At 41.7% G+C, this 15,735-nt stretch overlaps 1 protein-coding gene across 4 annotated transcripts in view; it reads left to right on the top strand.

The window, feature by feature from the left end:
- The window catches only part of ARHGAP24 (Rho GTPase activating protein 24), a 213,248-nt gene that overhangs the window by 163,266 nt on the left and 34,247 nt on the right, over positions 1-15,735 (top strand). For all 4 annotated transcript variants that reach the window (XR_010606098.1, XM_065633401.1, XM_065633403.1 and 1 more), the window contains one exon: positions 11,043-11,165. Coding sequence is in view for 3 of the 4 variants with exons in the window: in XM_065633401.1 (XP_065489473.1) it covers positions 11,043-11,165 (123 nt within the window). In the remaining variant the exon portion in view is untranslated. The remainder of the gene's footprint in view (positions 1-11,042; positions 11,166-15,735) is intronic.

Here is a 15,735-nt window from a genome sequence, read left to right as displayed (position 1 = left end):
AGACACTGCAGCAATATTCCAACAAACGGCAACCAGTGGGCAGACGAAGCAGTTAAATGTGGAGTCGTTTCCATAATTCTGCCCTCCCCCATTTCTAACAAATACGTGTAACAGTGTTTGAAAAAGGTTTCATTTTCATAGTGAAGCCTTTGTATTAAATACAACAGGTCTTCTTGGTGGAACCGTGCAGTGCTGAGGATATTTGATATCTGATTGATTAATGCCTGTTTGCCTGGAGGTGGTGTGCATTCCTCCTTAAAATCTCATACGCTATGGGCATGGCAGCCAGTGGCTGGGTAAAATGCTGTGCCCCAGAGCTGAGACCTGGCTGCAGCTATCTGCTTCTCTTGGTTATTGCAATTCAGATTTAGAAATGGCATAGCCTTCTATGAAAGTAGTCGAAATAAAGCAGTGAAATATTTGAGCATCAAAGGTAATTGAAAAAAAAAAAAACATTTTCTTCTCTCTGTGTTGTTTTATTCTGGGTGGTCACAAGTGAGTTCTGCTGTCTTTAAGCATCCAAGCTATAGTTCAGGAAGTAAATCTCTCTTGTGTCTATCCTGAGGAAGCTATCAACCAATGTCAGAAAAACGGGAAGAAAACTCAGAAAGATGGACTCGGTCTACTTTCTTTGTTCAAAAAAATAAGGCCTTGACAATTTGATGTTATATGTTCTGTGTGTCCAAGTTTTAACTGCAAAAGCCACAGTATGTTTTTAACAGTTTATGTGAGACTGTCTGCTTTATTTTTACTTTCTTGAACTTATAATTTCAGAGGAAAGCTCTTTGTGCTTGAAGTTTTGGAAGCAGGGTGTTGTCATGGCACTGTACCTCTATGCAGACAAGTATGAGCTGCAGTGTTTTTTCTGTAACTGGATCAGTATTGTGTATGTCTCCAATTCTAGTAGTAATGAAGGACATGGAGGAGTAGATTCATTAAAACCAATCTCTGTTTTTTTGTTTATATTTTCCACATTTTGCTACCAAAAAAAAAGACTGTGGGAGATTCCTTTACAAGAGACAAAGAGTGAGAAGCCTTTTTGAGAAGTGATATTGTGTCTTTTGTGAATCCACTAAATTAAGTGTTAAGTGTAAGTGTTAAGTGTAATAGTTTGTCAAGACCAGGTAAAATTATAATAGTGCTTTCTCAGAGTGTTTGCTAAGTTTCATGTTACTGCCAAGGTGTGTGTTTGGGATATTTGCAATCAACTGCACTGAAGCAATTTCTTTTCTATAAAGGTAAGAATTGCATAGTGTAGATCTGACCTTTTTTTCTCCTGATCCATCTGCTTCTGTGAGTTCCTCACCAGTCTTCACTACACAGACAGAAGTGATTTCCTCTCAGTTAGCACGGCTGACAAAATCAAGTTAGAAAAATATTTTTTTATTATTGTGTGGTTTCACAGAACTTCAACATAAATAAGAAAGTGGAATCATTAATGGATGCAGAAAATGTTACCAACTCTGAAAACAGCTGAAAGTCACAACAATAGAACAGCAAATGTGACAGTTTAGACCACAAGGATGCTGACAACATAGAGAAATTCTGGAAAGCTGAAAACTATCAAGAGCAGTGCAAAACAAGCCTCTGCCTTGCACGTGGCTCTGATAAACTGGGAAGGCAGCAAGGTATGCTGCTGCTCAGGAGCTGGTGAAATGTAGAGCTGGCATGGGGTCCACTGGGTGTGATGGCCTTTTAATGCGACATGGAGACAAAATGTTCTGGGCAGCGTCCCTCGAGCAGGGAGAGAGATGAGATATTTCGAGTGGGAATGGCTCTGGGGAAGGGGAAGATAGAAAAATTAACTATGTTGGCACCAGTGTCTTAGTGACTGGGAAGGGTGGTAGGAGGAACAAACTCTATGAATGAGGTACCACTTGGGATCTGTGTCTGAGCATGAGGAGGGTAACTGTGAAATCTGTTGGAAGCGTAGTGGAAGTTCAAGCTAAGAATAAAGGGCAGCAGAAGTAAGGAAGAGAGGAAGAATGCCTGAAAAGATTAAGTGCTCTGAAAAGATCTGGGCTCTTAAATTGTACAGGGGAGGAACCAAATTCACTTCTCTCTTTTCCTCATTAATGACATCATTCTAACGTAATTATAACTGCTGATGAGCAAGCATCACAGTCTTTTGCTCAGGCATTTAAGCAATAATCACTATGTTAGGAGAAAGACTTGTTAGCTGTGCAATACACAAAATGCTTAAATACAGCATGGATTTTATGCTTTTATTGTGCAAGACACTAAACTCTTCCAGGCAAATGTGCTGCAGTTGTAGCCCTGCCACACAGCAGTATGCTACCTGTACAGAGTATTCAGAGTGTTACACATGACGAATAAATTTCCTGAGCCTGATTTCAGGTATCCAACAGCATCTGGTTCTGAGCATCACGCAAACATCTCTTGCTATTGAAAAAGCCCTGCTGTCTTCCAGGTGTACTGCAGGTGGGGAAATTGTGGTCGAGCACAGTTTCCACAGGGAATGTACTTGTGCTAGCAATCTTTTGCCATTTAGCACATAAATTAGGCTGCAGCCCTTTAGTTGAAAAACTAACATGCCTAAAAAGCAGTTCCCCTTTAGTGTAAAAACCTGCTGTTCAAGATGATGAATGCAAAAGATCAGTTTGGATACTAGCAGCAGAAAATGGTATTTGTACTAAGTATTTTAAAAGCTGTATCTTCGTTATTGACTTGTTTGCAGTTACTTTATTCTTCTCTTTAGGAAAACATGTTAGTTGTTTGTGGAGAGAGAAATTAAATTGTGCACCTGCTATGATTTGGTGGTAGAACAATGATGAGTTTGATAACTCTGTATTTCAAAGTCAAGGTTCTTGGTGATGGTGTTAGTCACGTAAAACGCATATGTGATATAAGTGTATCTTCCAGCTGCCTCCGTCCTCTTTCCAGAAGGCAGAGCAGCATTGAGCCAACAAGAATAGAGGAAATAACGGGACAGCCTTGAGTAAAAGAATTGAAATTGTAATTTGTGTATCTTCTTCAACCCAGTGTTTACCTGTTAGCCAAGGCTTTAGAGATAATGCAACTATATACTGGAACTCCGAATAATAAACTGGATCTCCTACCTGCTCTGGTTTTAACAGAACAGCAGAGGGTATTTGCCAAGTTTTATGTAACACCTTTTGAAAATGTGTAGAAGTTAAATTCTAATGGTGACCACTCGTGTTGTAACATCCAGCCATACAGATGGATTTATCTGTCTAAAGATCTGCAGAAAACCAGCCAACATACTGTTTCACCTAATATTGTTAAAACTTGTAAAATACATAAGAGTTTTCTCCTAATAGCTTTTTGATCTTTGAAATGTGGTTTGCCATATATTACGTAATAGGGCCAGTGGGAAGTTCCTTGTTTCAATTATCGGTATGTCTCAATTGGATTATATTTTCGTGTGGAAGTGAAATGTTTCCACTTCTTTTTTACCATCTCATCTGATGGGATACTAAGACATGCTACAGTAATGACAATATGTTGATTTATTACCTTAAGTTTTTTGTCTAGTAACAAGTTCTTGCGCTCAGTTTTATCGCAGTCTTAAAAATATGAATCTTAAAATCTCTGGAATCGTCAAATAATAGGCTAGGATATATGATTGCCCAAATCTCTTTGGTTTTAAGCTGGAGAGTGGGGTTTTTTTGTGGATCTGAATGAAATGCTAAGAGTTGATAGGCAGTATGTTCAATTGACTATTTGGGGAGCTCAGTGCAAGATAAAACAGTTTGGGCATTTTGGGATTTGATTGTTTAGCAGGCAGGGAGCCTGTAACTTCCCCAGTGTGGCCTGGCTTAGTGCAGGTTTTCTGTTTCCTTTGGTTCTTGGGATTTCCGTTACTGATGACTCTGATAATGTCTCTTAAATAGACACCTTTTCAGGGTGCTGTCTTTTATACTTCAAGTTCTTCTCCCCTGTCTCCACCTTGGTCTTAGCTTCCCTGGTTGGTTTCCATCTTCACCAAGTCCAACAATCACATCTTCACTCCAAGGACATCTTTCCTCCTTCGTGACATAGATAAGTTTTAGACAAGCTGTGCCATGAAAAATATGCATTTTGTCAGAAAATACAACACTCTTTTGTGTATTTTCCGTGGAGCAGGTCTCTTTTGATGAAAGGATACAGCATATGTTCTGTAACAGTCACTTCAGAAGTAATGCTAAAGCTTCTGTAAATACAGAGTATTGTACAGTGTAGGTTTTTCTTTTTGACATGAGCTTTTGCAAGATCATGAAGAACTTTGTCCTCCAGACTACCTTAATTTTGTGGTGAAGGAAAAAGGTGGCAGTGACTTGAACTTCAGCTGAATGTTCCTATTTTCATCCTTGTTGTACTAACAGGGCGCTCTAAATTCTTGGTAGGAGCAAGAGCCATACCTGGCATATGCAGAATAAAGCTTTTAAGAATTATTTAAAAAACCAACCAAACAAAAAACCCCACAAACAGCGATGACCACACTACATTTCCACAGCTCTCGTCTGTTAAGTTCTGTGTTACAGCTGCATCATCAGAACTAGGTTCCCAGCTGATATGCAGAAATTCGTTGCCTCTTCTGTCCACCTGTACATCTGTAAGAACATATGCTTGCCTGCTTAGCAAGCAGAATGCACAGTTCAAAAATGTTGCAAGTTTCAGGTAGCTGCGTCTCTTTCTGTTCTTTAAATCCATCACCTGAGATGGAGCAGTTGCTAAGCCTTCAACACAGATCCTTACCTGCTGTGAGGAAACATTTCTCAACAAATCCCAGAGCCAATAAGACAAAGTCATGTTAAAATACAATGGCATCCTAGAGCTCCTTCACTTTGCTTGTAACATTTCAGCCTGTGTCCTGACCAAGCTTTTTTCAGTTAGATGTTTCCACTAACCCAGTTGACATGAACATAAAATGTTTTAGTGCTCAAACCGGTCTAACAGTTTGAGGGCAGTTTGGAGGGCAAATTGTCCCATATCAGCTCAATGCAGGAACCTGAATCCTTCTTAAAGACAACTACATGTGATTTCCATCAGTCTCGGGATGAATGAGTTCATGAGCACAGGCACTGGCCAGTAGAAGAGTTCTTATGTTACATTGAAGTCTGATGTGACTATAAAATTTAAGATAAATTAGTTTCTTGATTCACTTCAGGATAGGTATATCCTGTATTTGCCAGTGTCACTATATGGAAGACAAAAATGCATAGATTTGATCTTTTAGTAGCTCATCAGTATGTCAAGTCAGACTTCTTGGCAGCAGCAATTAGTGTTGAGTTAATATCAAGGTTGGGTAATCATAATTTCTGTTTTGTTCTTAGAAAAAATAAAAGAATAAGGTTATTCATCTTGGTTTCTGGTATTCTACTATCCTCTACAACTTGCAGACTTAATTAGGATTAAAAAGTCTCAATACAAATGCTGTAAAATGAAAGCTGTTAAAGGAAATACAGATGGGTTTTTCCAGAGAAATAAATTCAATATTTCACTTAAAGTGCAGTCCTTTGCAGCATATGGGGAGATTCAAGAACACAAAGTGTAGTGGAAGAGAGTCACAAATTCTATTGTAATTATTGGTGTTTTGCTTGTGAGGAAATACTAACTGGAGTCCTGATGAGGAACTATAAATCATGTAGTCTTACCATACATCTGAAGGGGAAAAGCATCCTGCTTCGTTGCACGCAGCTGTGACACTTATTTCTACGTGGGGCTACGTTTGGAAGATTTGTGCAAAACACAGATATGCATGTTTCTGAGTTGCAACCTGTTTGTCTGGAATATCAGTTGCATGAGGTCAGCTCTTCTACCGTAGAGGCTGGTACAGCCACGAGGCTTCGGCTGGTCCAGGGATGTGCGGGAGGAGAAGGTGGCCTTGGTCAGTGCATACTTGCAGAAGTGGTGATGGACAGGAGTGGCTGGAAGAGAATTCCAGACCATAGGGCAGTGAGAACAAGCTACAAAAATGAAGAAAATTAAAGTGAAAGCAGGGTGCAATGGAACGAAAACAAAGGACTCCTCAGGCAAGATTTTCAGAAATTGTCTGAATATTGGCTCTTAAATATTTTTGTAAGTTACATGTCTTGATTTTTTTTTTTCTGAGATGAGTTCCTATTTGAATACCATATGGAGGTGCATTCAGTGTGTTCATCCAAAACAGTAGAAGGCTAAAATTTTACTATTCAGCATTTTTGCAAGAAACTAAAAATTTAGAAGACAAATATGTTGCATCCAAGCAGGAGGTTTCTGAAGAAAACATAGGTTCTGTTGCAATGCCGATCTGCCTTTGACCATCTTTTAGTTCCTAGGCTGAGAGCGAAGGGTTCAGAAACTGTGGCAAAGAGAATGCACAAGGAAGTAGGGAACTATTTCACTTCAAAATTGGCCCCTAAATTTCTTTTTGTTAGAATGTGAATATTCTTCTGAGGTTGGCCATGACATTCTCAGCTCAGAAAAATCAGATTAATCCTTACTTTTTGATGTTACTCCTGGGAGAAAATTCTCTTTTAAGCAGACGGTATGAATTTAATCCCTTCGCATTCTCAAGAATGCTGCAACTCCTGTTTGCAAGAAATCCAAGATGCTTTTAAAAGGACAAGCAAATATTTCATTCAGAGTTCAGCCTGGGTACGTGCAGGTAAGAGAAAGGTGTTGGGTTAGACAGGAAGAGACTACAAATTAAAAAAAAAAAACAACAAAAAACCAAAAAACAACTTGCCCAGCATCTCTCTCTCTGCTCCGCACCCCCCCCCCCCCCCCCCCCCCCCCCGTTGAATGCTAAATGTCTGTGTCTTCACATGTAATTGATGGATAATTAAAAGGAGGAGAGCTATAGAGTCTGGTATTTCAGGAAACAATCACCCTGAAAAATTCAGTCACTGCCTCTTTATGCTTTTCTGAGCATGCAGTGTGGTGCTGCGTGAGCAAGTGCAGGCTGTTCCCTTTTTTTCCCCTGCGGAGCAGATTCCTGCAAGAATTGGCCTTTCCATATTTTAATTGGGTTTTTTTCCAGTTGCTGGCAGGAGTTCTTAAAATACCTCGCTTGTACCCAAGCGGCACTGGCAGGGTGCTCAGAACTGCGCCCAGCATGGGGCTGAGCGCTCACCGGCTGTGCTGATCAGCCAACCCAGCAGAATCTGTACGTACCGGTTACCGAGCCCCTGATGGCGGAATGGGGCCCTGGGGAACTTGTGCGTCATTCTAGGGGGACAGGAGGAGAAATCTGACCTGTTCAAAGTGGAAGATTCATTGTGGCATTGAGCTGTTTCACTGCTTCCGCTCCAAATGGATATTATGAATAGATTTCTTTAATAAATAAAGATTCATTTCTGATGCTGCCACAAAACAAATTAGAATCATATGATCATAGGATGTCTTGAGTTGAAAGAAACCCATACGGATCATTGAGTCCAGTTAGAGATTGGTTAGGGATGCAGGAACAAAAATATGTGATATTACAATATAATTTTGAGAATCAGAATACATGCAATTTCTTTTGGCAATTATCAGAGGAAGGAAGAAACAGGATTACACATCAGTTGTGTCAACAGCAAGTTTTCGTCTAGAATATAGAATCATAGACTAGTTTGGGTTGGAAGGGACCTTCAAAGCTCATCCAGTCCAGCCCCCCTGCCATAAGCAGGGACATCTTCAACCAGATCAGGTTGCTCAGAGCCCCGTCCAGCCTGGCCTGGGATGTCTCCAGGGATAGGGCATCCACCACCTCTCTGGGCAACCTGGGCCAGTGTTTCATCACCTTCAGTGTAAAAAATTTCTTCCTCATGTCTAGCCTGAGTCTCCTTCAGTTTAAAACCATTACTCCTTGTCTTATATGCCAGAGTCAGCTTCTTTGTTCAGGTAGACTGGGTTCTGTTCCTTCCAGGTCCTGTGACACCTGCAAAATAAGGAAAGGAAAAGATGGAGAAAGAGTGGAGTTTATATTCTAGCCCCTCAAGTTGGCCAGTCACAAGTCTCAGTCCACATGATGAGGCATTTCTCATACTTGGACTGCAAATGTAGGAAAGGAAATTTGAGAAGGCGTAGTCTGCAGCTACACAACCATACAGGTAAATCCATTGATTTGCATGCCCACAGGAAAGGAATAAGGATGCATTCACATCTGTAATGGACTTCATGCTGAGCACCATTTTCACGTTGAGGTACTTAATGCCAGTATCTGTGGTATGAATAGATGTCTGATTTTTGGAGATTGCGATCTACTCATGGTTCATTATTACCATAACAAGAATATTATAAACAGGGAAAAAAAAAGTAGACTGGAGATTCTAAACTGTGTCTTTTAGATGTATCCTGTGGACTTCCCGAAGATTCAGAAAAGTCCTTCTAAATCTGTTTTTGTTTATCTGATGCTGCTTGTCTGAGATGGCTCCTTCCTGAATCCTGGTCATTTCTTCTTATCTGTTTCCTGGTCTTGTTAATTTTCTATTCTAAATATAGTCCAATTAAAATTGAACGTTTGCGGTAAAACACAACTCCAACATGTGCTATTGTATCCTCAAAAACCTTTTAGTGAGGCTTCAGTCCTTGAATAATAACTAAATCAGTGCACAAGTAGAAGAACCCTGCAAGATCTGGTATTGTGGTGTGAAAGAAAGGAGTTGCATTACAAAGTAGACAGATCTAGAATTGCTATAAAATTGTGAAGCTCCTTCTGTTAAGAAAGCTTTGCCTTCTCATACCAAAAGAAAATGCAACCAATCTTTGTTTTCCTTCTCTGCAAAATTAAACACAGATTGTGTATTAGCTGAGTGGATGTTTGCCTAAGTTAGTTGTTTAGAGTATTGTTCTGGAACCCCCACTGTAAATTAACTACCTAGACTTACGGGATTAATCCAGTTTATCTGAAGAACACACTCCCATTTGGTACAACATGATGACTGAGTAAATTTAAATATGCAGGCTGTGAAAAGAATATGGAGTGATCTGACAGACACCTGAGAGGAGGGCCATCACTTGGCTATGGTTGCCATCTTTTTTGTTGTCTCTTTATTAAGAAAATCAGGTAAACTCTTGTTTTATTCCTGGATCTGATGTGTATTTTGTGTGAATGCATCTTTTTGTTCTTTGTGTACGGCACCTTGCAAGATCCTGGTCCATTAAAATGAAAAGCTACAGTACAATATGATAGGTTTTTTTCAGCTGCAAAAAGGGCACAACTATGTTGCATGCTTTTTCTCTAAACTATACTTACGGCTATTATATTTAATAGCTGTGACAGTATATTGTGGCTTTCTGTTTATATCTTTATTTTTGGGTCTTTTCAGGGTGAGAACTCTAGATGATATGTAAAATATGGCATTTTCAGTAGACTGTAGACATTGTCATGTCTCTTTGCGCTTGAGAGAGAGATCCGTCCTCGTCCTGGTCAAGATGGCTATGGAAAAGGTAGCAACAGGGAGCAAATTTGCAGGACCTGACTGTGTGGTTTCTGCTGGGCAGGGTTGATGTGAAGTGGTGTTTGGGACGCCAATGCTTCCCACTCCACATACCCTTATTCTCCATTCCTTGAAAGGTAAAAATGACAGAAGATAACATAGAAGCAAGACTCACATTTTGTACCAATTCTTAGGCTAGTCACTGAAAATATTTTTAAAAAAAAATTGCAATGCTATTTAGCTCCTGCTGATACTTCTCTAGTGTTCGTGCTTAAAATACATTCACCCTACCTTGAACTATGTCTTAGAAAAAAAAGTAGTGTTCTTCACGCTTTTAAACTGTGGTTTAGTCTGGAGTGTGTACTTCAGGTTGTTGGGTTACTTCTTTGGGAGCCTTTTTTGGGGAACACATGATATGTGGGTGGCTGTATTTTGACTGTAGAAAATAAGAGTCTCTCTACCTCCAAGTTCAAACTTAAGTTTTGAATAATGACATAAAACTTGTTCTGAAGTCTTCAGTAGAATCTGCCTGTGTCTGGAAAAATCTGGCTTTTGTGTTCACCAAGTTTTAATTAAGTCTCTTTTACAGTTGTGTGCCCTAATTCTGTAAAGTGTGGACTATATGAGTAGGTTCATTCACAATGGTTCTGCCAGGAAGTCATGGTTGGATATTCTAGCCCCTATTCTGTTTAGAAACGTAGCTGTTCCAGTGCCCAGCGCTAAGCATGGCACTCTTCAGAAGACCTCCCGGGGCAGAGTTTTTGCTGTAATGAACAGAGAGAATTACTTCAGATATGACCAGAATCATTAAGAGGGATGGAGGAAGCTGGAAAGAGATGAACACAGAACTCAGGGGATTTCTAGGTGTATAGGATTTGTGCGTGAAGTATTCCTGTGTGCCCTTGGCTCAGGGAACAGGCTTCATAGTGTCTGGTGCTGTTGTTCTGGAAGGTTTGCTCTTTCTGTGGTGCTGGAAAGGTGGTTGGTTTGAATCCCCATCTGCTCTTGCATTAACATCATACCCGTTAGGATGGAGGTGAAGCAGTACAAGAAGTGTGAAAACCTGGAGCTGTGGCAAGCCGAGTTCTGGTTTTGACCTTCCTGGTGTCAGCCCATTCTTAATAAACGATAATAAGACAGTGTGTTCCCTCTTAATCTAATGCTCATCAGACCCATCCAAGGCAGTGGGTTGTACAGTGTCAGCTGCCTTCTCCTTAGAGATTCACAGCAACACTTGAGTGTATCAAATGTCATTACTGCGAATGTGACACATTGTGTTCCGGAAAATAAAAACAGAGTCGTCCCCGCTTGTTGAAAGCACACTTATCTCTCTGTGTTCATCCTCTCCGTTGTGGTACAGTAACTGCTGCACAACTTCCAGTGCGTATATCAAGTTACAGATTAGTGCGGGCCCCCTGGTTCTTGGAACAGCATGGGGCTGTTTTTGTTTACCGATGACATTTATCCTCTCATTTCCTTTTGGAAGCATGACAGCTCCTGGCTGTCTGATGAGGACTGTACTTACAGGACCTTCTTTTCATGCCGCGTCTGACGGCAAACACTTCAGTGCATGGTGTCTGTGTCTGCTTGTTATAGGGCTGCTATTTCTGCTTTCAGCAGTCGGTCTGGCAGAAAAGCAAAAGAGTTTCTAAGTACGTTTATGTTCTCTTGCAGGAGGAGACCGAGAGCGGATGACAGCTAATCATGAGACGTACCTTCTCATGGCGAGCACGCAGAATGACATGGAGGATTGGGTGAAATCCATTCGCAGGGTTATATGGGCACCATTTGGAGGAGGTGAGTCAGTGAGGGAACATGCAAGGCTCCCGGATATACCAAGGCACATAAGGGTTCTTCTGCCATCTCTGTCACAGCCAGAGTTTTGGAGTGAAGAGGAAGAAATAAAAATAGTCTAGGTCTTGCCAAAAAAAGTGGAGTAAGCCTTTTGTTTTCACTTGCAGTGCAGGTATCGGGCGTGTTCCCATGCAGGGGTCACAATTAAAAGGCTTTAAACTGTCTGGAACCACTTCCCTTGATGAAGGTAGCACACGATAGCACATAACAAGTTGAGGGGAGTTTTCGCAGAAAGTTGGCCTATGAAATCATCTTTCTTGCTGGGAAAAGTGGGGCAATTCCTTTGGTCACCAGCTAAAGGACGGTCCATGTGTTTCATAAATGCCTCTTACAAGAAGCTGTCAGTGATTCTTCTGCAAGTGACAGCTAAGACCAGCAATAGTATTATATAAAGCTGTGCACTCCAATGTGAGCCTCAGAATAATAGCAGTAGCATTACAGGATAGATTATTTTCCTTTTGATTGGCATATCCAGTAATTTCCGTAGCACTGGACCAAAATGTATTGTTGAATGTCTAGTCTTTTTAAAAAGCTCTCTTATGTTGAGTAGGCTGCAATTACTATCATTATTTTCATCGTTATTATTCTGGTGATAATATCTATATTATTATAATACAAATATGATTCAGATACTTGCATAAAACATTGGAACATTAATCAGACTGCTCCTTGGACCTCTCAGATCTCCCAAGTTCGGTGACAGAAATATATTTCCACTGTGAAAGAACACCTGTAATACATGAGGTGTGTTTCAGTCTTGTCTGCAGGTAGTGTTAGACTGGAAAAGTAAGTCAGTTGGGATTGTGTGTGCTGTTTCATGACTGAGAAGAGCAGTTGCCACTGAAAAACACGATTACCAACTGCAAATATCTGTTTTTCAACTGTCAGGTAGACCACAGGAGAGAGGATGGGAGGGACTGAAGGAAACTACTGTGTTGAACAAAACTTTTCTTGTCAGCCACTGGTCTTCCTTTGTGTTTTACTCAGGTTATGCAGTTCTTAGGAGCAAGCTTTGGCCTCGCTGCTGGGCTGCTCTGATAGGCTTGGGTCAGCTGGGGCTCGCCTGGCACCTGTGCAAACAACTGTCTTCTCTGTGGCTGCTCCTGGGGACGTGTGCCCTGGAAAGATGGTGCTAAGCAGGCATCTCACTGGGATCCGCCCTATACATTAATGAGCTGGCACAGTCCTGGATCTGGGCATGCAGGTCTTACAGGAGGATGCTTAAAAAACGAAACAAAAAATAATACCAAACCCCCAACACCACGAAGTGAAAGATTTGTCCTGAAAGATGCAATCTTCTGCAGGCATATCGAGTGTGTTTGGGAGAAGGGGAGGTAGGAGGAGCACAATCTTCTGCAATTAGGCTAGGTAAGAAATCTGCTTATTTATATAGCACAAAGACTGCCCATCCCCATCTTTCTCTTTGTAAAGTAGACCTCGTGTTGAGGTCCTCAGTGTTGTGTTCCTCCAGTCCAGTAGCAGCATAAGCTTCTGTGGAAATAATAAATTTGGGGGCATAACAGAAGTGGATTTTTCAAAGAGTATCTTTGTGGTTTTTGCACTTGGCTTCCACCACCACCGTATCCTTCTGTGGCAAATAATGAAGAAAGACAACTCTACAGTTCTGCAAGTGGAGAAGTGTCTCCGTTTTACAGGCAGGGAGCTGAGATGAGGTGAAACTGCATTTCTATCCAAAGTCCATGCACAGAGCTATGAATAGAAACCAAATCTCCCAGGTACTGACGCTGTGCTTTCTTCACCAGCCCCTCATTTGATTTTATAGGGCAAGAACTATTTCTGGTTTACAGCTGGGAATCCTTGCAGCCACCATGAAAATTCCCAGGGCACCATCATTGTTGTAGGAGTGTTTAATGCCAATTATTGAGGGAGGCACCTTGGTGAGGACTTTGCATCTGATTTGAATAGAACAAGAGACGGGTGCAATCCTTGAATTACTGTTTAAATTCATTTGTAGTTAAAACACTTCTAAATAGTTTTTTTTCCCTATTGGATTTCCTGAGCAAATACACCGACTTCAGGGTTATTTGTATTGGGAAGCAAACAGTTAACTCCCTGGAAAACATGAGAATAGATGGAACATGATTTGGGGTTTAATGTTCACAGAGAAGGTCTGACTGTGATAACCAGGCAAAAGCAGTATCGTGGGATGTGTCATGATTAAGAACTGTCTCTAGCATGTCCCCTATTTTGTTAGCTACTTGTTACTTAAGTTGATATTCTGAGCTATCTTAACCAGTCTAATAAGCCCTATTAACTGTTCTGCAATTATGTATGGCTGGACACACTCATATTATCCCTTGCTACCATGGATGTTGCTACAGCTGCTGCAACAGTCTGACCCTTCTAAAGAAAGGCACTTCTGGCTTATGCTGTCTCAGAGCCTGCCTTTATGACCTGTAGCCACAGGAGTTAAAAATCCTTTTCTCTATTACATCAGCTATAAACAAGACATAGAAAAGTTGCAGTCAAATGATGATGCTTAACCAGTAACAAGTAATTACTTGGAACACGAAATTATTTCAGACAACAAATTAATCAAAACACCAGTTTTATATTGGCTTCCTAAATTTCAGCAGTAGATGGTAAACCACAATAGTCTGGTGTCATAGAAGTCAAGTGCCACTTTAAGCAACATATTTGAATTTTCTGGTTCCTTTAAGCATTGTAAGCAAGCTCTGTGTGTGTGTGTGCACACGTATGCAATAGATGTACCTGACCCTTGGTGAGCCACTAATATTTAAAGTTTGTCTGGCAGTGGGAAAGGACTCCTGGTACCAGAGCAAGGAGCTCTGTAAATGATTAACCACATCATTAAACTGTTATTTGTTAACCTGTGCTAGAGAGAGAAGGCAGGAGGGGGGCAGATGAGAATCTGCTAAGGCGATCAGAAACAGCTTGTTTTTTGCACCAGAAGGATAAGGTGACTGTGGAAAAAATTCTGAAAGGGAAAAGAAATGTAAATGAGCCAGGGCATGTAATGCCTGTTTGCACATGAAATTCCTTTCCTGATTAGATTAAAAAGGCACTATTTTTACAGGAGGGAAAGGCCTGAGTTTTAATTGCAGAGCTTGCAACTAAGGAGGAGGGAGGAGGCGAGAAGGAGAGTGAGCATTTTAGCAGGGGCAGGGGCATAAGGTTTGGCACCTCTGGCGGAGCCAAGTGCTGCTTGCCTGCTGTTGGAGCTGCCGCACACGACAGCCACCTGAAGTCAACTCAAAGTCACCCGCAGGAGCAGACAAATCTGCGTCTCGGCGGCTCCCTCCTCTGCATTGCTTCTCTGCACCTGCTGCACGCAAGGGGCCGGCAGAGGCGGCGGCAGCAGCCGTGGTTGCCATTGCCAGGCGTGGGACTGGGAGGCAGCGAGCAACCAGAGCATCCCCGCGTGAAGGCACGTACGTATTCCTCAGCAGCTCCCCAGGATCCTGCCGGCACAACACGCCGCTGCTGCATCTGACGCGCCTCTCCCACGAGAGCTGCTGGTAGTTTGAAGGCAATAAAACAAGCGAGAAGCCCAGGAGAACATCAGACAGGCGGCTGGGCTTATAAAAGGCCTTTTGAAAGGAATCCGTTATGGACAGAGAGCCTTTCGGGCGAAGGGGCTGTTGTTTGTGCTCCTCGGTCACAGATATAAGGGGAGCCAGCAAGGAGCGTCGTATCCCGGAGGATTCTTCCGTGTCCTTTTCGGTATTGTTCTCCTCTTTCCCCTTGCACACCGCAAAGTGCTGACCTTTTCCTGTGGAACTGGAGTCTCTGCTGCTCCACCCCCGTTCCAGCTGGAAGAGGTCTTTCTCCCCCTCTGTCTGTGCAAGCACTTCTGTTTGAATGGAAGATATATCTCTTTGCTGAAACTCTTTTGTTGTGACATTGCATAATAGACAGTTGTCTTGCCGCAGGAAATAAAAGGAACGAAAGGAAATAGAGAGACGGAAGGAAATTGTTCCCCAAAGCAAAATCGAAGCAGGGAAGAGAACATTAAAATCACTTCAAGCCCTACCCAAGATCTAGAAGACCACAAATCTCCTTCCTCCAGAGGATAATACATTAGTATAAGAACTCCTCAGCAGTCAGTAATGATGAGCAGTCGTGGTGTTTCATCTGGATGCAGCTGGTAAAGGAGAGCTTTGGAGAGACGTGGGGGCCCTGGCCTGTATGATGCCTGAAGATAGAAATGCTGGAGTCCGCAGCCCAGGTGCCTTAGCAGCAGCTCCTTTCATTCCTAAAACTACTTACAGGAGAATTAAGCGATGTTTTAGTTTCCGTAAAGGTAGGTCTGTTGTGTTGCTGTGTTCTGCTTTGCTAGGGAAGCTGTGGTTTCTGAGAAGTTCAGGGGGCTATGTATGCAGGGGCAGAGGAGAGTATCAGGGGAAAAAAAAAAAAAAAAAAAGAAACAATGCAGATGCCGACATTCCACAAATTATTTACCTCTTTGTTTATTTGTTTGTAGTTGGCCAGCTGATGCTGTCTTCTCTACATAATGAATGGGTTGCCTGAA

This window comes from Caloenas nicobarica, chromosome 4 (assembly GCF_036013445.1).
Source record: "Caloenas nicobarica isolate bCalNic1 chromosome 4, bCalNic1.hap1, whole genome shotgun sequence".
Lineage (NCBI taxonomy): Eukaryota > Metazoa > Chordata > Aves > Columbiformes > Columbidae > Caloenas > Caloenas nicobarica.
Note: the sequence above shows the minus strand (reverse complement) of the source record. Positions and strands in the feature narration are given on the sequence as shown.